Source organism: Macaca mulatta, chromosome 17 (assembly GCF_049350105.2).
Source record: "Macaca mulatta isolate MMU2019108-1 chromosome 17, T2T-MMU8v2.0, whole genome shotgun sequence".
In the NCBI taxonomy this organism is placed as follows: Eukaryota; Metazoa; Chordata; class Mammalia; order Primates; family Cercopithecidae; genus Macaca; species Macaca mulatta.
The window spans coordinates 71,863,163-71,885,817 of NC_133422.1; the positions used below are offsets into that span (position 1 = coordinate 71,863,163).

A 22,655-nucleotide genomic window follows, 5' to 3' on the forward strand; every position below is an offset into this window, starting at 1 on the left:
TGTAAAGACTGGTATTTTAAGGTTTTCTTTTCTTTTTCATTTTTTTTTAAGACAGGGTCTTGCTTTGTTGCCCAGGTTGGAGTGCAGTGGAGCGACCACAGCTCACTGCAGCCTTGAACTCCCAGGCTCAAGGGATCCTCTCAGCTTTGCCTCCCTAAGTGCTGGGATTACAGGCATAAGTCACTGCACACTGTCCCAGGCTTCATTTTTTAATGTACCTAACTACCATTCTGTAACTTCAAAATCTTTAAGAAAAGAAATATGATTTAAACACTATTTTACATTTTGCGAAGGAAGGAAATATGATATACATAATATTCAAATGGTAATAGTAGTGGTAATTACTAACCCAAGGCAGCAAGAAAAAAAAAATACCTTTTCTTTCTGGTCAGGGCTAAATGACATTATATATTTCATGGTAATATGGTAATCAGTAGCCAGAATACTCTTTTATCACAACACATTAAAAATGGAACATATTTTAGTATTCTATACTCTCATAATAAACAGTTAAAAAAAAAAAAAGGAGTAAAATAGAGGCCCCAAACAAAATAAACTACAAAATAAAAATCTATATTTAGGGTCCTTAGATAATTATCTTTGCATTGCAACTTTTAACAATGGTCAAGTAACACAAGCAATGGCAAGGCTGTGGTGTGATCAGTCACCTGTCTCTGGACTCTAGGAGAGGCTGTGTGAAGCAGCGAGAAGAGATCCTGAAGCAGAGTTAGCTGCTGAGCCAGATACTGCCGGCCAACGTTAGAGCCACTCAGTGCTAAAACCATAGAGAGCAGCTCAAAGCAGTAGGCATCAGAGGAGGCATCTTCATCATTTGGCTGAGAATTGGCATTTTCTTTGCTTGATATAGCATGTTCCCATTCTTCACGGACTCTGGTAGCTTCCATGCGAATAGCTTGGACAATATGAGCACACACCTATTTAAAGTTAGCATAGAACATGTAAAAATATAAGTTTGATTTACTACTCCTAGCAAAACAAGCAAACAAAAGAGTAAGACAAGAATGTAAATTGACACCCAATTTTAATACTATTCTCCCAGTTAATTCTCCATCATGTGTCATTCTCTTAACTCATCTCAAAAACAGGTAAATCTAGGGGAGCCACAATAAAAATGGAAATATTTAAATCAACTACTATGTGTAAACTAATTATATGCAAGTTATTAATGCCTATGCTTGCAGTTTAGCACATCAAAAACCAATCATCAATTTTATCACCGAAGACACTTTTTCTCATGGTTTACCATTATGTTCATAAGGTGCTTTATAGCTGGTAAGATTCACAATACTGAAATTATACATGACATTTTACAACTGAAAGCATCTAAGATTAAATGAAACACTGCTAGAAAGATAAAGCAAAAATAAATTCATGTTGTAATTTATTGAAAAGAATAATAGTGTAGAAAGTTAGAATAGGGCCGGGCGCCGTGGCTCACGCCTGTAATCCCAGCACTTTGGGAGGCCAAGGCGGGCGGATCATGAGGTCAGCAGATTGAGACCATCCTAACACGGTGAAACCCCGTCTCTATCAAAAATACAAAAAAATTAGCCGGGCGTTGTGGTGGGCATCTGTAGTCCCAGCTACCTGGGAGGCTGAGGCAGGAGAATGGTGTGAACCCAGGAGGTGGAGCTTACAGTGAGCCGAGATCGCTCCACTGCACTCCAGCCTAGGCGACAGAGCGAGACGCCATCTCAAAAAAGTTAGAATAACAGGTTAATTTAAAATCTATACTTTATTTGACTTTTGAAGTGATATTTTTATGTTATGAGCACCCCATTATATGAACAATATAGTGCTATTTCCTCACCTGGTTATATTTAAAAATATTAACACTGGTATAGTTAACACTGTTAATTGCTCAGCCAACATACAAAAGAATGGGGGAAAAGAAATATGGGAAATACAAGTCAAATCTGATATAACTGGGTATTTGACACCAAATAAAAAATCTACCCAAAACAAACAGCAGCAAGGTAAGCAAGTTTTCACAATTAAAATCTTTAAAATGATGAAGGTATGCCAAAATACTCATTCCTCTCTAAAAAACGGCAGGCACATTCTGCAGGACCTATAAAAGGGTGAGCATAAAGAAGCCTTCATAAATTTTTCAAAATACTTTATACCAAGCTCATCCAACCTGCAGCCGCGGGACTGCATGTGGCCCACGATGGCTTTGAATGTGGCCCAACACAAATTTGTAAACTTTCTTAAAGTATTAGGAGAGTTTTTTTTCCTTGCAAAATTTTTTTTAGGTTCATCAGTTATTGTTAGTGTTAGTGTATTTTATGTGTAGCCTAAGACAATTATTTTTCTTCAAATGTGGGCCAGGGAAGCCAAAATATTGGACATCCCTGCTTTATACCCAACAAACACACACATACAAAACAAACAAACAAACAAAAAAACTAATGAAGACAATGAAATAGCTCTTAACCAACCTGTTTTTGTAAGTTAGTCAGCTTACTCCTGCTAAATATAATTCCAACCATATGTTCTTTCAGGTCAGCATCTGATGTTGCCTTTACATAGAAAAAGAAGAAAAAGAAAGAATGAAGCGGTCTCTTTAAATAAAATTTGTATATTTGATATTTCAAAGTATCTTGAGAAATAATTTTGTGTATATATTTTTAAAGCAAATTTATTTTAAATTGAGGCTTATAATGCTAAGACAAAGGATAAAGTTTGAAGAAATCACTATTGGCCAAAGTGACCATAAAAAGAACAAAATTTCAGAACTTAAGAAATCCAGAGAAGTATGTTATCTTTTCACAAATTTCTTCAATGTAGTCAATTTGAGTTGCTTTGATTAAACCTATTTCTAAATTATAAACATTATTAGTTCACATCCCACATTTAATTGCTTGAAGAACAATCCATGAAAATAACATTTGTTTAAAAGGAAAGTGTTCTAACAAACCTCTGTGATGATGGTGGTCTTAAATTAAGCTATTGGAACACTAACAGTCATCAAAGAAATGTATCATAAGGAAAAAAATAAAGACTAAAATTTTATAGGCTTATTATTATTATAGTGCACGTTATTCTTCTAAGTGACAGATATGTGTGTATATATACACATACATGCACACATGCACGCGCGCACATACACACACACACCCAAAATCTTATTTAATCTTCACAACAACCCCAGAAGGTAAACTGTAATATTGTGCCTACTTTACAGGTAAGAAAACTGAAGAAACTCTTTTGTTTAAGAATCAAAAATGATGCTTGGTTTTACATTTCTTAGGATAGAGAGCCACAAGAGAATGTCCCTTTCGCCCTAACAATGAGGAAAAAGCTGATCGTCTACAAAACCAAAACTTTTTTTTGGAGTCCATCAGAATGTTGAGATCAGCTACCAGGTAGAATGAATTCCAAATAAACAAATCCAGTTAGTTGGATACTTCAAAACTCTTCTTTCAGTACCAAATAGAACAAGTAAATAAGCAAAAAACCAAAAACTAGTAAGGCTCTTAAAGACTTGAATATTAAGACTCTTAAAGACTTGAATACTATTGATCGGCTTGAACTAACTGATATTTATAGAACCCCTCAAAGAACAACAGCGGAGTTCACATTCTTTTGAAGTGCACATGGACATTCACTAAAACAGACTATATTAAAGGCCAGAATCCAAATCTTAACAATTTTAAAAGGACTGAAATTATATGAAGTATATAGTTTGACCACAATGAAACTGAACCAGAAATTAATAATATAGAAAGCTAACAGGAAAATTCCCAAATATTTGGGAATTAAACAAGGTACTTCTAAATTACCCAAGGGTCAAAGAAGAAATCAAAATGGGGCCGGGTGCAGTGGCTCATGCCTATAATCCCAGCACTTCGGGAGGCCGAGGCAGGCAGATCACGAGGTCAGGAGATGGAGACCATCCTGGCTGACGTGGTGAAACCCTGTCTCTACTAAAAAAATACAAAAAAATACAAAAAATTAGCTGGGTGTGGTGGCGCCTGTACTCCCAGCTACTTGGGAGGCTGGGGCAGGAGAATGGCGTGAATCCCGGAGGTGGAGCTTGCAGTGAGCCAAGCTCACCACTGCACTCCAGCCTAGGCAACAGAGCAAGACTCTGTCTCAAAAAAAAAAAAAAAAAAAAAAAAAAAAAAATCAAAATGGGAATAAGAAAACATTGTGAATTGAATGAAAATAAAAACAGAATACCCCAAATTTGTGAAATGCAGCTAACGTAGTGCTTAGAAGAAAATAATAGCATTAAATACTTAGATGAGAAAACAAAGGTCTTGGAGTCTGTGATCTAATCTTGGACATTAAGGAGTCAGAAAAAGATGAACAAACGAGTACAAGGCAAACACAGGGTAAGAAATAAAGATGTGAGCTGAAATCATTTAAAAAAGCAAAAATAGAGGAAAATCAATGAAACAAAAAGTTAGTTCTCTGAAGAGATCAAATGGATGAATCTTTAGCGAACCTATTTCAGAAAAAAAGAATGAAGACACAAATCACCAAGAGACATCACTACAGGTTCTACAGATATTAAAAGGACATAAGGTTATATTATGAACAACTTATGCCAATAAATCCAGAAACTTAGATGAAATGGACAAATTGCTTCAGTGTCAGAACTACTAAAGCTTACCCAAAAAGAAACAGATGACTGAAACAGTCCTGTTATCTATTAAAGAAAGTGAATTTTTAGAATAGAGCATTAATTTGCTACTTAAGTACTAGCTAGATTATATATGAATCTTTTAGATAGTTCTTTCATCTTACTCGTTTACTTCTTTCATCATTTATTTTTGCTTTTAAAAAAAATCTTTATTGAGATATAGTTCACATACCATGCTATTCACCTATTTAAAACATACAATTCAATGGTTTTTAGTACATTCAGATATGTGCAACTATCATCAGTCAATATTACGGCATTTTTATTACCTCTAAAAGAAGCACTATGTCATGTAGCTACTATCACCTAGTTTTTTTGTTCATTTAAGGAAAATGAACTGTATATAAGCTAATATCACATGTTGACTAAAATGCATAGCAATATATGGATTATCTTACTGAATAAAAGAAATGGAGAAAGAGAAACATATAAAGGTACCACTGTGCTCTTGTCTGGGTGACAGAGTAAGATCAGATCTCTTAAAAAAAAAATCCACTCTGATAGAAATTCTCAGCAAACTAGGAATAGAAGAATTCTTCAATCTTATTAAAAACATTTACCCCCCAAAAATCTATAGTTCACATCACATTTAATAATGAATGGTTTATACTTTCAAGATCTAGAGCAAGTCAGAGCTATCTGTTCTCACTACTTCTATTCAACATGGTGTTTAAGGGCTTAATCAATGCAATAACACAGTAAAATAAGAAAAGAAATTTAAGTCATAGAGTTTAGAAAGGAAAAAACCCAAATTTATTGAAGACTACGGGATTATCTGAGGAAACCCCAAAGAGTCTATAAAAAGTTTCTGAAATTAGTAGATAAATTTAAGATCACAGGGTAGAAATCTAATATAGAAAAATCAATTCTATTTTTATATACTAGAAATGAACAACTGGAAAGTGAAATAAAAAATACCATTTATAATAGCTTTATAAACGTTAAATGTTTAGGAATAAATTTAATAAAATATGTACAAGATGTGTACATTGAATTACAAAACACTGCTGAGAGAAACTTTAAAAAGAGGTAAAAAAAAACCCCTGATATATATCATGTTCACAGATACGAAGACTCAATATTATTGACATGGTGATTCTCCCTAAATTATCAATTTGGTGTTAATTCCAGTCAAAATTCCACCCTTTTTTTTTTTTTTAAAGAAACGGACGAGCTGATTCTAAGCTTTATATGGAAAAGCAAGAGATCTAGAGTAGCCAAAATAACTTAGATAAAGAACAAAGTTAGAACCTGATATCAAGACTTTTTATAAAGCTACAATAATTAAGACAGTTTGATGGATCAATGGAGCAAAATAGAGTCCAGAAACAGATCTACGCATTTATGGTAAATTCACTATTGATAAATGATAGTCTTCTCAATGAATCGTAGTAGAACAATTGAACATCTATATGCAAAAGATAAACCTCAATTCCTGCACAGAGGGTTCACAGGGAATGCAGAGGGTTCATAAAAATTAAAATGTATACAGTTCTAAACAAAATAACCAAAACTATAACATTTCTAAAGGAAAAGAAGAGAATATTTGTGTGACCTTGGGTTCTAGACCACACACAAAAATCAAGAATCAAAAACCCCAGAAAAACTGGACTTTATCAAAATTGAAAACTTCTGCTCTCTGAAAGAGAAGCCACAGACTAGGAGAAAATATTTGAAAACACATAATTGGTAAAAGACCTGCAAAGATCTGTATGTAAGTGTTCACAGCAGCTTTACTAATAGTAGCCACAGAGCAGAAACAACCCAAATATCCATCAAAAAATGAAAGGGTAAACAAATTGTGGCAAATTCATATAATGGAAAACTCAGCAACCAAAAGAACGAACCATGGATACATGCTACAACATGGATAAATCTCAAAAGCATTACACTACAGTGAAAAGAAACAAGACAAAAGACTATATTCTGTGTGGTTCCATTTATATAATATGCAGGAAAAGGCAACACACCACTGACAGAGTATAGTTCAGTAGTTGCTAGGTTCTAAGTGTGAGGCTGGGGGACTGCCTGCAAAGGAACATGAGAGAAATTTGGGGAGTGATGTGTTTTAAAGCTTGGTTGTGGGCTGGGCATGGTGGCTCATATCTGTGATCTCAGCACTTTGGGAGGCCAATGCTGGCAGGCTGCTTGAGCCCAGGAGTTTGAGACCAGCCTGGGCAACACAGCAAAACCACATCTCTACAAATATATTAAAATCAGACGGGCACGGTGACGTGCACCTGTAATTTCAGCTACTTGGGAGGCTGAGGCAGGAGGATCCATTGAGCCTGGGAGGTTGAGGTTGCAGTGAGCCATGATCACACCACTGCACTCTATCCTGGGTCACAGAGAGAGACCCTGTCTCAAGCAAAACAAAACAAAACAAACTTGATTGTGATAATGATTTCATTAGTGTACACGAGTAAAAATTCATTGAATGATACAGTTTAAAATGAGGAATTTCTGTATGTAAATTATGCTTTAATAATCTAACTTAAAAAAAAGATTATCTTAAAAATCATGTTATTTCATGGGCACCCAAGTGACAGTATAACCTTTCCTATTCAGCCTTAACTCCTCAACGTACACTCTCCTACTGTTAGGCGAGTCTTTCCGATCAGTCCTTGCTCCCATTCTCTCTACTAATCTCATCTGAATCCCTTCATTCTCTTTCAGATCTAACTCAAGTCCAGCATCCTCTAAGAAGCCTTCTCTGACCACTCCAAGGCACAATGATCTCAAGGTACTCTGAAAGCCTATGTCATGTGCAATTTTTTCACACATTTAATAACTTGCTTATATACTATGTAGCATCTTTGTTGATTTCTTTTTGGGGGGTGAGGGGAATGCAGAGGGTTCATAACCAAGAACAGAATGCAGGCTTTTTGAGGGCTTGCCATTCTCACAACTGTTTAGTACAGAGTCGACATTTGCTAAAATTCAATTGATTTAATGGGTAGTTACGCAGTCTTGTAGTCATTCAAATGGTATCTCCAAAAGATGCTGAAAGAAGTTACCAGCATTTAAGAAATCTTATTTTTTCAGACCTCAAACAAAAACAGGGCAATGATTTAGCTACTACTGTATTAGGAAACACAGGATGAGACAAGGGAAATCCTTGAAATTTATCTTTCAAAGGGCTGCCAAGGTGATTATTTGCAGCATTTAAAGACACTAGAATATTGAGACTAGTCAGAATTGACTTCTCTTTTTGGAAATGGATAAGGTACAAAAGTCTTAGGTATAGTGTTTTAGTGAGGACCAAAAAAGTAAAGCAACTTTATTTTTAGAAGAAATTTCAAGAGCAGTAATAAAGAGTAGTTATTCTAATAAAAATCTACTGAACATGTATGTGATTATACCATGATGGATACAAGACAAATTAGGCATGGACTTGGTCTTTAAGAAGCTATGGTTCGGCCGGGCGCGGTGGCTCAAGCCTGTAATCCTAGCACTTTGGGAGGCCGAGACGGGCGGATCACGAGGTCAGGAGATCGAGACCATCCTGGCTAACACGGTGAAACCCCGTCTCTACTAAAAATACAAGAAAATTAGCCGGGCGAGGTGGCAGGCGCCTGTAGTCCCAGCTACTCGGGAGGCTGAGGCAGGAGAATGGCATGAACCCGGGGGGGCGGAGCTTGCAGTGAGCCGAGATCGCGCCACTGCACTCCAGCCTGGGGCACAGAGCAAGACTCCGTCTCAAAAAAAAAAAAAAAAAAAGCTATGGTTCAGTAGAAGAGGTAAAGCATCTATGTAGATAAACATAAGAGAAAAATGAAGAAGAGACACATACAGATTATTATGAACTCCAGCAGAGAGAAAACTGCTTTTGTTTGGGGAAATCATAAACAAGTTTCAAGAAGAAGATAAATCATAAAAAAATTCATGAAGAAGACAGTACTTTTGAGCTGAACTGTGAAGGACAGGGACAATGGAAGAGGGAGAAGATAATTGATGGGGTATAGCACAGAAATGATTAAGTAAATTTTACAAATGCTAACAAATGAACACAAAAACCCAAGGCATAGAGCAAATTTGCTGTTACTTAAAATATTAGCTAGATTATACATGAATAATGAATTTCTTTTAGATAGTTCCTTCATCTTCTAAGAAAAAATACGAACTGCATAAAACTATTATTACATATCCATCAAAATATACAATACATGAATTATTTCACTGAAAAAAAGAATAAAAAGGGAAATAAATATCTTTAGAATACAAATAAATACATTGTATACTTTTTCTTCTCCTTCAGGTGATGACAATAGTGCTTTTTCCTCTTGCTCTGGTGTAGGTTCAGCATCTCCAGAGATGAGCTTTCCAAATACCTGATGAAGATATGCATGTGAGAAGGAATTAATGACAGGCATTAACACTGTAATAGCCAGAGGACTCATCAGCTGATTCCACAGGTTTTATAATATACTACTGTTGCTAATTTACACTACTACTTTTCTTAATTACAAATGCAGCATGAAACTCAGGTGTTCAGGGCTATGAAAAGAAAAAATGGGCAACATTTGTAGCCAGAATTTTCTATAACAAGTTTCACAGAACATTTTGTTACACTCTTAAAATATATTACATCAATTATCCCGTGCTAGACTATGTTGTAAGGACACTCACTTGAGACGTAATCAGTCTGAATACTCGCAGAGTCTCAGCTTCACAGTTCCTCTGCTGGGCCACACTGGCTGAAATTTGGCCAGCTATTTTTGTGCTTTCACCATCTTTCCAGCCGAGGACTTTGACTTGTCGAACTCTGAGTGTATTTTCTGGGCCTTTTAATTCAATTTTGATGATGTGATTATCCCCTCCTGGAAGTTCACTCGTTACCCAGCCAATGTGCCTGGAATCCAGATCAACCTGGTTGAGCAGAAAAGAGGCAGGAACCTGCTTCAGCTGGATCACTTTTATCACTGTGCTAGATTTAGCATTGGTATCAGCAAGCTCAAATAACAAAGAATTGTACAGAGTAAAGGTTATTTCACACTGATTATTTTATTTCAACCTGATGAAGATAAGTGATATTATTTATAGTAGCTATATACAGATGAAGAAACTAAGGTTAACACAGGTTAAGGGATTTTCAGTAAAAGGTGGAATTGAGAATTAAAATCCAGGCCTGACTACCATATGGCTTCCAAGCAAAGTTATATGACTGAAATAATTACAAATAATTTATATGACTGTGCTTTACCTGTATTGTCTGTAAGCAGAAACATTACAAGATCAGAATCTTTTTTTGTGCATCCTCACATTAAAGAACCATTTAAAGATACAGGACTTTTAATGTGCAGTTACTTATTTTACTTTTGAACAAAAATTATATAATATATAACTTCACACTTGTGATTCCTTATTTCACTAATTTCCATTGAGAATATGACTTTTTTTTTCAAGGATTAAATGTTAATATACTGTGAAATAGTTTTTGACACTATTCCCTTCATAAAATAAAAACTGTTCTTATGGCATTTAATAACCAAGAAATGACCTGGGGATTTCTATGTGATTTACATAGACATTAAGTTGACATTATTTTAATTAATAATGTCAATTTTCTAAAAGGGGTATTAAGTATAAACAAACACAATCTCATTGAATAGGATTATTTTCCCAAATTCTTTAACAATTTAAACAACATTTATTATATGTTTAGTCCAAAATCTTAATTCATTCCTTCAATGTGATTTGAAAACAAGCAAGCAAGCAAGAAATTGGCCAACTTTTTGTGAGATAAAGTAGTCAGCGAGGAACAATTTTGACAAAGTTTCACTAACACAAGTAAGGGAGAAGCTTGAGCTGCTCAGACACATGCCTAGATAAAACTTGTTTCTAGAGTTGGTTTAAACTGACTTGCAACCTGGATATAGCTGCGTTGTTATAAGTGTTATAACAGACAGATTTTTCAGGCCAGAGGACAATAACCTGTTTTAACTAAAGTATAGGTGAATTAAGGCTTTAAGTGTGAATGGGATCTGTGATAAATTTTAAAATACCTTGATGCAGCTGGAAACCATCATTCTTAGCAAACTATCACAAGAACAGAAAACCAAACACCGCATGTTCTCACTCATAGGTGGGAACTGAACAATGAGATCACTTGGACTCGGGAAGGGGGACATCACACACCGGGGCCTATCATGGGGAGGGGAGAGGGGGAAGGGATTGCATTGGGAGTTATACCTGATGTAAATGACAAGTTGATGGGTGCAGCACACCAACATGGCACAAGTATACATAAGTAACAAACCTGCACGTTATGCACATGTACCCTAGAACTTAAAGTATAATAATAATAATAAATAAACAAATTAATTAATTAATTAAAAAAAATACCTTGAGTTTTGGGGAGTGGGGTATGGCAGACTGTAGGTACAATATAATTGCTCATGACTGGGGAACATTTAGGACAATAGGTGAGATGTCTAGCACAGGGATGGTGGCTACTATTCCTACGTATGGACCACTTGTCAATTTAGTGTTCTGTAAATAGATCATTCCCTATAATACTTCGGTTGTGTGCCAAAGGTGGAATTCAGTAGTGAAGGCTGAGAAGAAGAAATTTCTCTCTAGATAGCAAAACATTTATGACAGAATTTTAATTACCTGCTTTATTCTGCACAAATCTTCTACTGCTTTGCCAGTTAAGAAGGTCATTGAGGTAACTTTATTCTGAAATAGACAATTTACAATGGTATATTTATATATACAATTTTTTATATATATATATATATATATATATATAGATATAGTTACTATGCTATATTCCTGCTTCAGAACTTATAATGGTTTCTCATGACCTACCAATACCACATCAATACCACATCTTCTGCCAGTCTCTTATGATCCTTCCTGATTGACCCCACCCCATCCCTCCAACTAACCATGGTTCCTACAACTTTAGTCTTATTCTCACAAACTCCATCTTAAATTGCACATTTCAGCCTCTCTCCACGTGCTCTCTCATAGCTTGACATTCCCTCTCCTCATTCAAAGTAAATATTCAGATTCCATTCTCATGAAGCCTTTCAACAAATCTGCTTGTCACTTACGTCAGATTCTTGTTGCTATATTCTCATTACTTTTGGAAGTATAAAGAGGGAAGCTAACTGAACTAACAAATACGTATGAGTGTCACAATGTACCCAGACTTCCTTACAGTTTTGAAATAGGATATACAAGAGGAGGTTTTATCCCCCAAGATACTTGCCGAACTAGGGAAGGCAACATTAATACACAAAATAAATGTCAAACAGTACAAGGTCAATACACGTTCATACTAGTGCCAAACATCTTAAGGCTGAATAAGTTTTATGCAAAGCACATCAAGAAATAGATTAACATTAATTCCTTAGAGAGTTGTATAATATGAGTGCTGTAGGCTGATACAATTCAAATTCAAATCAACAAACGCTGTGTACAAGGCTCTGTGGTAGGCAGACTGGGGAACACGGAGGTACATAACTCAAGGAAAACATACATACAGGTTGAGTATCCTTTATTAGAAATATTTGGGACTAGAAGTGTTTTGGATTAGGGTTTTTTTTTAGGATTTTGAAATACTGTATTTGCATTATACTTACTGGCTGGGCATCCCAAATCTGAATATCTAAAACCAGAAATGCTCCAATATGCATCTCCTTTAAGTGTCACATCTGTGTTCGAAAAGTTTCAGATTCTGTAGCATTTTGGATTTTCAGATTTGGAATGCTCAACCTATAACATAGAGGAAGCCTCTTAAAAGGAAAGTAGATGTCAGCTTACATGCTGGGGATTTTGAAAATGAATACTGTTATGATTATTTCCTCTTAGAAAAGACAGAAATGTTAAATTGATTGCAATCATTGTTCTGAGGGAGAGTATGTCCTGCCTTAAAATGTACCATGAGCCAAAGATAGCTTTGCACTGAACACTGAGTTCTAGTCACAAAAATGTTTTGTTACACTTGACTTGCCAGTAAGATAAAGTAGTTACACCAGGGGAAATTGTTGGGTCTGAAGAGGAAATAGCTCATATTATATTAGCTAAGCCTCTTTTACTTATTCAATACCAGGGAGGAATAGAACCTGCACTGATGTACAGGAGTTGGAGGTTGCTCTGATTGCAGACTGGCCTGCATCCAGGTTATCTGAGACCCAATCCTACCACTGTGGCTCTTCCTGAGAAAGGAAATATGCAAATAACACAGAAGGAGCCAGGCAATGGTTCAAGGGAACCATTAATACTGTATCTGCTAAAAAGCCACATCCATTCTGAGGAAAAAAATTCTAAATGAGGTAGAAGAAAGGCAGTCTGGCAGTTAGTGCTATTTCTTTCTTGGTTGTTAACACTCAAGTAAATAGGACTCTTTTTTCTTTAGTGCCTTTTATAAAAGAATATTTAACTCAGTTGAAACATGTGGACGAACTAGGCTAAAGAGAATATAAATTATGATTATTTGGGACAGTCTGAAACTTATTTATTTCATGAGGACTGTGGCAAAGAAGTAGACACTTAAAGATAGGCTGGGTGCAGTGGTTCACACCTGTAATCCTAGTACTTTGGGAGGCCGAGGTGGGCAGATCACTTGAGGCCAGGGGTTCGAGACCGGCCTGGACAACATGGTGAAACCCTGTCTCTACTAAAAATACAAAAATTAGGCCGGGTGTGGTGGCTCACGCCTGTAATCCCAGCACTTTGGGAGGCCGAGGTGGGTGGAACATGAGATCAGGAGATTGAGACCATCCTGGCTAACATGGTGAAATCCTGTCTCTACTAAAAATACAAAAAATTAGCTAGGCATGGTAGTGGGCGCCTGTAGTCCCAGCTACTTGGGAGGCTGAGGCAGGAGAATGATGTGAACACGGAAGGCGGAGCTTGCAGTGAGCCAAGATCGTGCCACCGCACTCCAGCCTGGGCGACAGAGCGAGACTCCGTCTCAAAACAAACAAAATATAAAAATTAGCCAAGCATGGTGGTGTGTGCCTGTAATCCCAGCTACTCAGGAGCCTGAAGCAGGAGAATCGCGCGAACCTGGAGGCAGAGGTTGCAGTGAGGCGAGATTGTGCCACTGCACTCCAGCCTGGGTGACAGAGGGAGACTCCATCTCAAAAAATAAATAAATAAATAAATAAAAATAATAAAAAAAGTTCATTACACTACAGGTCAAAGACTATTATTAGGTGCCACCAGAGTAATACAATAAAAAACCCAGCAGAGGGAAAGAATAACTTTTTAGAGGAGTTACTTAGAATTTCTCTGCTGAGTTTGAGAGACCTTGGGAGAACTGCTCAGCGGAGTTTAAGGGGAGGACTTCCAGGTCACAGGAAAATCTTAACCCAAGGGCATGAGAGCAGAAAATTGTAGAGCAGACTTTCATTTTGCTTAGCTGTAGCCATGGTATATTTGTGATCAGATCTCTTTTCAGAAATGGAATTCCACAGTGCATCATATTAATTTGTTTTTAGACTTAAGATTTGGGGATTATAGCAATGACGTTTGGTTGGTGAAATTGATGATAAAGATGATAAAGCTTGTTGCTAAATTCAGAAATGAGAGTGTATGAATACTAAAGGTCTGAAAAGAGATAAAGAGTCATAAATCAAGTTTGCTTTCTTACCCCAAGATCTCGAGAATTGTCCACGTGAACAGACACATAGCGGGCATTGATTCCTTTTACACAGTTGATGGTGATATTCTTAGTTTTGTTTTTATCTTCATCTCCTGATTCCCAAAAGGTTTCTGTGGAGCCGTCTGTCAAGCTGCCAATCATGGCAGGTCGGCTTGAAGTTTTTATGTCAACAATGCTGGTTAAGTCCTTTAAGCACATTACTATGCATAATTCCTATCAGAAACAAATACAAGTACTTATGATACTTAAAAGCAAATCTTCCATGATGATAAAACAAACAGATATAGGATAAAACATAATGGAAGACAGGATCAAATTGACTATAAATAACTTACAGTTTCTCCTTTGATGTATTATTAACTAACAAGACAACCAGGATAATAACTGTGAAATGACTGACCTGACTCATAGCTTCAAAGCCAGATTGTATACTGATGCTAAAACTCTCTTCACTATCACCATCATCTGATTTTGACAAAATATTGTTAATGTGATGAAAGACGTTGCTCTGATGAAGGAACTGGTGATCAGACTGCTTGAATTTGAGACTCCAGCACCTAAAAAGGTGATATATAAGCAATATATGAAACAATTATTTTCCAGGAGTATCTAAGGAACTCTTAGATGAGTACTCTGTAGCTAATAGCTCAAGAAATTTTAATGTTCTAGTAAAATATAGAAATTTTAAAAATTCAGGGAAGAAAATCATTTCTCTTATTTTTGTTTTTGAGAAATAAAGGTAACTTCTTTGGAACAAGGTAAAACTAAGGAAAGTTGACCCATTTTAAATATAAAAAAATTAGACAGATGAAGATCAAGGCTACAGAAGTAAAAAGGGTAATGAATCTGTTGTGTAAACAAGTGTTACACCAACTGTCACGACCCCTCAAATTCATGAATCTTATAATGCCATACTAATTCATCAGGGTATAATGTATCTTGTATTTCAAAAATCTTGTGAGGAGGACAAAGAGAAATCTCTCTTCCACTGGTCTTATCATTAGAAACATGGGAAGCCCAGTCATTCCATCAATCTATTTCTTGTACACATTAATTAGGAGAATTTATTTATAAGTGTGAGTCCAGTATGTGAATCTAGTAACAAGGTTCACAGTGTAAAAGCAATGCTAAACTCTCAATACATTTCAAATTGAAATTGGAATCTGTTGAGCATCTGTGATGCTCCTTAAGGTGCTTTCAGGATTGGCAGCATATAAACAGGCTCTGTTTTTCCTAAGATTCTTTTCAAGTCAAAACTCTATTTTGGTTTTTGCTTTTGAGATTTCACTTTCCCTCTCTCTTTTTAGAACATTTAAGTGATTTGAGGTAGGAGAGTGGGGAAAGTGAGGGAGATTGTTACAGTGATAATTTAGGGCACTAAGAAGTACATTAGCCACATTTTACAGAAGGGCAAACAAGTGTTAACTAAGAGGAAGGACCATTCTAAAAATTATGACTATAAGGAGGGAGGCACCATCTGTATAATGTAGGGATTCTATCTTACTATTTAAAGAGCTTTTTTTGGGAGCATTTCATACTTTGAATATCCATAAAATCTCTTGTCCAATGTACCTAGGATATGTGGATACAAAATTACCTCAGGGCCATTTGCTGTAATGAACTGCCACTGGGGAGAGACATCATGAGGTCTGAGATGGTCTGCAGCAAGCGGTGAAAGGTGTGTGGTAAAGGATGAGCAGCTTCCCCGGCAATCACTATGTCCGAGAGTGGATGTTCACATACTCTTGTATCTTTCTCCTAAGGCAGAAATTGAAACAAGTTTATCAGTGTGTGTGCTGGAAGGAATCTTCTTCACAAAAGACATGTATACTTAAAAAATGGTCGTGTAACACAAATATAAACAACAAAACCAAATTGTATCCAGTTAACTAATTATGCTTGTATTATTTTAGGGAAAAAAGCTGTAAGTTTAGTCACAAGTAAAATCAGCATGCAAATGAATAAATGTATGGATTCTAGTGTACTCACAAATCTACCTGTAGGGTGAATCCATATGTGTATGCATGTGTATGTGTAGTGTGTGTGCATATACAGATACGTGTATGTATATACACACATACATATATGTAGGTATGTTTTGCGTGTATGTTTATGTATAAAAAATAACATATGTTTAAAAGTTGGGGTGGCCACTAACTCATATAGCATTTTTATGTGAATTAGAAAAAAAAGTTCCTTTCTAGGCAGATGGACCACAGCTAGGAAAGAGAAGCAGGTGTTGAATTTCATTTCTCATTCAAACCCTCAGATGGCTCCATTAATAATATTAACTATGGAATAACTTTTTATCATTTTGAGTAGGTAACATACAACATAATAAAATATTCAAGAGGTATAAAAAAATATCATAAAAAGTCTCCCTGTCTTTAAAGCCCAGCCACCTAGGTGCCCTCCCACTGGCAATTTCTATTACCAGTTTCTTGAACTGTCTATAAATATTGTTCATTTATACAAATGGCAGCACTCTAAACAAACTGATCTGTGCCCTTTTAACAATAATATATCTTTGAGATTATTACTTATTAGATATGTATGTAACATATATTATCCTACTGCATAGTATTCTGATGAATAAAAATACCACAGTTTATTTCATCAGTCCATTTCAGAACAGCCATTTAGGCTGTTTCCAATCTTTTGTTTTTATATAACATTCTGCAATGAATCAACTTGTATATTTGTCTTTTCACACATGCATATACAAGGAGAACTTCATGAAAGTGGAATTACTGAATGATTTTTAATGTGAATTTTGATAGATCTTACCAAACCATTCTCTAAGAAGCTGCTACTCCACAGCAAAGAATGTTTGTTCTTCCATCTTGCTACCAACGTAAGCTCATCAAACTTTTTAAACTATGTCACTGAGCTACTTAAAAGATGGTTGCTTTTTACCTCCTTCTTTGTGTATCTATTGATTACTGATACAGAAGTTCTGGTTTACATTATCTTCTTCTAAAGAATGTAGTTTAGTTCTTACAGGGAGATAGCAGGCCATCTAGATTCCATCAAGACCTGGCATTCAACTTTGTTAGACTGGGGTTATTTCAGTTTTGCCCTTGATTTTAGGCATTACCCTTACTCCTAAGGCATGGTGTGTATTCCTTGGGCATGATCTTTCTGGGGTTTCAGGTGCATGCCAGGAGTATTCATTCACCCCACCTCTGGTTGGGCTAAAACTTTAGAACCCAGCTCTGAAGCTAAGAATCTGTTCATTTCTCAGTTTACGATTCATTTCCACTGCTAGGTCTTCCAGAGAAATTGCATGCCCAGTCTAACAGTGGCCAGGACGGCAGGGATATTTTTATGCAAAAATTTTAGCCTCCCTTTCTGCAGCTCTATAGCACTGGTGCCGTGCTTCCCACATCCCAAAGTTACAGCCCTAAACTTTGATCTCAGCCAACACAACCAACATACTCTGCTGGGCTCTTTTCCCGATTGTGGGGCTCACTTCATGCACTTTTCTTCTCTCAAGGATTATAGCCCTGTACTGGTCACTGCTCAGAGCCTATGAACAATTGTTTTAAATATTTTGTCCAGCTTTTTGTTGTTTACTATAAGAACTAATCCTGACACTGGCTGTTCCATCATAACTATAACTAGAACTCTGCCAAACAACAAGTTTTGAGATGTACTATTATTGCCATTCCATTTAAAATATTTTCTGTTATAATTCTTCTTTGATGCAACTCATTTGGAAGCGTTTCTTAATTTCCATCATTTCAATATTTTTCTTGTTATTGTTTTGTTATCTAATTCTTATACACTAGCAATAAAGACTGAGGACATGGTAGGAAGAAAACCAATTATTTAAAGTCTGTTGAAACTTGTTTCATATGTCCAGTAAACAGTCGATTTCCATAGACATTTGTGTGTATCTGAAAAGAATGTAAACAACCATATGCAATGTTTTGTATATTCTATCAAGACTGTCAATCATTCAAATCTGTGTACTATTTGATTCTTTTTCTCTGCCTGACCTATCCAGTACTAAAAAGAGTATTATGGTACTACGCACAAAACAGCCACAAATTCTCTGTCGCTCTTCCTATCAACAGGTGGAGTTTATTTCTCAGTCTTTGATTTTGACCGGCCTTGTGAATTATACCCGCTAACGGAAGGTGGCAGAAGCATGGTTTTTGAGTTTAGTCTTGGCCATTTTGGCTTTGCAGCTTCTGTGTTCGCTTTCTTGAATGCTTCTGGCATCTGAACAAACCTAGGCCAGCATCCTGGAGGATAAAAGAGCTCAGGGGGTACCACTTGAAGCACACTATGTAACCAAAACAGGAAAGAGCCCTTCCTCTCAGTGGAGCCTTGCTGCAATTGCCAACCCACAGACTGTGAGCAAATAAACAACTGTTTTAGTCCGGTGAGTTTTGGGGTGGTTATGCAGGAACAGATAGCTGTTACAGGTATATGACAATCTCACATTGTAACTGCAGACTGTCCTATTCTTCCTTGCAGTCTGTCAATTGTTACTTTTTTTAAGGTTACAGTATTAGGTAGATACATATCCAGGATTGATCTTTTATCATTTTGTAGATCACCATGACATATCATTACTTTTTACATAGTCAATGTTTTTTAAGATATGCCCTCATATTTACACTTTCTTTTCTCTTCATTGACACTCCCTGGCCATTCCTTTCAGTTTTTATTCTGGAAATGTCTTTGGTCTTGTTCTTCAAAGACCCTTCAATTGGGTTAACAAGCATTTTCTTTCAGCATGTTGAAAAAAGCCAACTGACAGCCTTTTAAACAAACTCAGTATTTAAACAAACAAACTTGTAATGTTGCTACCGAAAATTAAGCAATTATTCTCACTGTCCCTCTTTTGAAAGCTAATATTTTTTTCCTGTGGATGCGTAAAAGATCTCTTGCTTTGTTTTTGGTGTTCAGGTAATACACTATAATTTGCCCACTATGATTTGTATTTATTCTGCTTGGGGTTTACTGGGCTTCTTGAAATGGGTTGTTATCTGTAATCGATTCTGGGAAATTCTCAAGTATTAACTCTTAAATACTGTCTCTCTTCCATTCTGTCTTCTCCTTCTGAAACTCCAAGTAGGTAAGTGTTATACATCATTTTGCCCTTCATTGCTCTTAGCAACTTGTATTTTTTATTTACTTTTTCTGTGTTGAAGTCTAGATAATTTCTGCAGATCTCTTACATTTAACCAATTTCTTCACTGACATGCTATAAAATGTCAAAACTGATTTTTTAAAAAAATATCAATTATACTTAATTTTTACATATTTTCTTTAGTTCTTTATCAAATCTGTCATTCTCTTATATTTAACCAATTTTTTCACTGACATGCTATAAAAATCTCAAAACTAATTCTTTAAAATATCAATTATACTTAGATTAATATTTACATTTTCTTTAGTTCTTTATCAAATTCATCATTATATTCCTTCTTACAATTTCTTCTCATATTTTAAAGTTTCTCTTTTATTTCTTTAAGCATATTAACACATTATTCTACATTTACACAGACAATTACAACCACTGTTGAGGGTCTATTTCTGCTGCCTATTGTTTTTGCTAGTTCTTGCTCATGGTATCTTGTTTCTTGTGAGTTTTAAGAATTTGACTATGATAATGCCGCCTGATATCCTTGGAAATTATCCTAAAATGCCATTCACATAATTTCAGAGTGGCTGGGAATAAGATAAATGCCATCTAGATTACTCTTTCATTTTACAGACGTGGAAACCAAGGCCTACAAGTCATACAACTACAACAGGGTAGAAATGAGGCTGAACTCAGGCTCCTAGTGCCCTAGTTCAATGCTCTGTCCCATTATACAGGCTGCCTTCTATAAAATCCAGGTCTCACTGTTAATACTTTGCCCACAGCACTAAAATATTCTTTTTGCTCAAGTTAGATCTGTGAATGATTTTGTGCAAATTATTGGACTATTTGAAGGTATACTACCAGTTTCTACAAAAATATGCACAATCAAAATAAATAAAAATCTCATTTACTTGTTCTGAACTTTCTTTGTTTGTTTTATTTTCTTCATCCTCTTCTTCCTCTGGTTCCACCGGTGCAGGAGTCAGTGATGCCACAAAATGCCACAGAATATCATGGAGAGAAGTGGTTTGGATGACATTACACAGAAGCCAGTTGAAAGCCTGAAGAAATGATGGTTAAATGAGTTTAAGAATAAAATACATGAGTTAAAACGTACTCAGAAATAAAGTACCTCCAAGGATTAGGGCTTCAAAGAAAGATGCTAGAAAATCTTTTTTAATTAAAAAAAGTAATACCTTATAGTTTTACTATTTGTTTTTCTTTTTAAGAGATAGTGTCTCGCTCTGTCACCCAGGTTGGAGTACAGTGGTGTGATCAGGGCTCACTGCAGCCTCAAGCACCCAGGCACAAATGATCCTCCCACCTCAGCCTCCCAAGTAGCTGGGACTATAGGCGCGCACCACCACACCCAGCTGATTTTAAAACATTTTTTTGTAGAAATGACGTCTCACGATGTTGCCCAGGCTGGTCTCAAACTCTTGGCGCTCAAGTGATCCTCCCTCCTTGGCCTCCCAAAGTGTTAGGATTACAATCATGGGATACTATGCTTGGCTCCTTGAAAATCTGACCTTTATTTCACTGAAAGCACACGGAACTTGAAACAGTTAATAATTTGGGGTTTTAATTTAAAAAAATAGGAAAAATAATTTCTAAAATACAATACCAAAACACTTTTTCAAACCACTTTTTACTTTGAAAATTCTTTTTAATATTAATTTATTCAAGCACATTTTTTCCAACTTGCATCTGGATGAACACAAAGCGTATCTCAAGCTCTACGAAAGCAACCATTTACTTAAATATATTCATATAATTCCCATCCATGAAGTGGTAAGTTATTTATCACATTTGATAAAAATAAAGATTTACTATATACAGGCCTGTAATATACAGTAATCCTATTATTTCCAGAGGCCAAAGGCCCAGAGAAGTTATTACTGGTTCACTTATAACTCAAAAGTCCTACTCCTTATCTTCTTTCCATGATTACTCTGTCATTTCCTTCTAATAAAATGACATTCTGAGTGTATAAAAGCTTTTAAAAAAGATAATCTCAAGATTCAAATAATAAAGCAATACAGAAATAAATTTCTTTAGAGTGCTGAAATATGAAATTCTAAATTCGTTTATATTCATAAACTTTAGAGTCTAATTTTTATATGAACACTTGATACTTTTAATTGGCTAATGCCTTTTAATTTCATACAATTTCTGTTGGTAAAAAAGTGGCATCATTAAATAGAATCATCACATGATTTGTATGATCAAGGAATCAGTAATTTCATTAATGTCTTCATACCTCCATAGCAAAAACTCGACAAGCAGATTTCCTTAGGGCCTGTTTCATTGCTATTTCAAGACCTTCTAGATCATGATGTTGTATAACAAAAGCTAAAACTGGCCACTGGAAATTTCGTTCTCCTTTAGAAAGAGAGCTGTGGGCTGAGATTAGCCGAGAAAGCTCAGGAGACGGATGTCTCAAAAGGGAAGAACCAACTTCTATTAAAGAAAAAGAAAATTATTAATTTTCATAGGCAGTGCATATATATTTAAGATAATATCTAGCATATTCACTTTAGAGCCTTTGTTATTGGTTTTTTGCACATGACACAAATCATAACAATTTCAACTTTTACTGAGGAAGAAACCAAGGTTCAGAAAGATTAAATATGTTACTCTCTGAAAGTCATATAGCCATTAAGTTGTAGAGGTGGGTTTTGAATCCAGAGCTGAATCTACAGTTCACATTTTCTAAAACACTCTAAAAGCTAAGTGATTTATATTCTAAATGAAATCTACATCTCATCTGCATCACTTTCTAAAAGATGGCTTTATAAGAAACATTTCTCAACAGGAGGTCAAAAATATTTGTTGAATGAACCTATAAATTGCTGGGCAATTTTCAATAATGTTTTTCTTAAAAGTCTTCAATAAGATACTTAATCATCTGACTATCATTTTTAGGCCAAATCTTCATTTTAGCAAGTGATTTCTCTGACAATTTATCACTATATTATCCTGTTCTTCTTGGGTTTCTTTAATTATTCTTGAGGTAGAATCCCCACCCCAATTTGGGGCTATTGATACCAACTGGTCCAGATCATGTAACTCTTCTTCTTCTTCTTTTTTTTTTTTTTTTAACTGATTAAGGGCTATTTATATCCCCAGAGTTTTTTATCTACTTAGAATGATGGCAGCTGCAAGAGTTACAAGCTTCTATTGGGGTGGAGAGATAACTGTGAATGTGTACATCACTGGAACTGCCGGTCCACAAGTTTAGTGGAAGGGATAATGGCTGTAAC

The 22,655-nt window shown here is 35.8% G+C and overlaps 1 protein-coding gene across 17 annotated transcripts in view; it reads right to left on the reverse strand.

The window, feature by feature from the left end:
• The window catches only part of MYCBP2 (MYC binding protein 2), a 286,215-nt gene that overhangs the window by 23,705 nt on the left and 239,855 nt on the right, over positions 1 to 22,655 (reverse strand). For 14 of the 17 annotated variants that reach the window (XM_077973872.1, XM_028837602.2, XM_015121243.3 and 11 more), the window contains 10 exons: positions 21,653 to 21,852; positions 20,304 to 20,453; positions 15,889 to 16,049; positions 14,692 to 14,848; positions 14,280 to 14,504; positions 11,288 to 11,353; positions 9,302 to 9,541; positions 8,905 to 9,003; positions 2,463 to 2,543; positions 669 to 935 (listed from right to left, as the gene is read on the reverse strand). In XM_077973872.1, coding sequence (XP_077829998.1) covers positions 669 to 935; positions 2,463 to 2,543; positions 8,905 to 9,003; positions 9,302 to 9,541; positions 11,288 to 11,353; positions 14,280 to 14,504; positions 14,692 to 14,848; positions 15,889 to 16,049; positions 20,304 to 20,453; positions 21,653 to 21,852 — 1,646 coding nt within the window. The remainder of the gene's footprint in view (positions 1 to 668; positions 936 to 2,462; positions 2,544 to 8,904; positions 9,004 to 9,301; positions 9,542 to 11,287; positions 11,354 to 14,279; positions 14,505 to 14,691; positions 14,849 to 15,888; positions 16,050 to 20,303; positions 20,454 to 21,652; positions 21,853 to 22,655) is intronic. The other 3 variants (XM_077973875.1, XM_077973869.1, XM_028837604.2) reach the window with 1 other exon arrangement.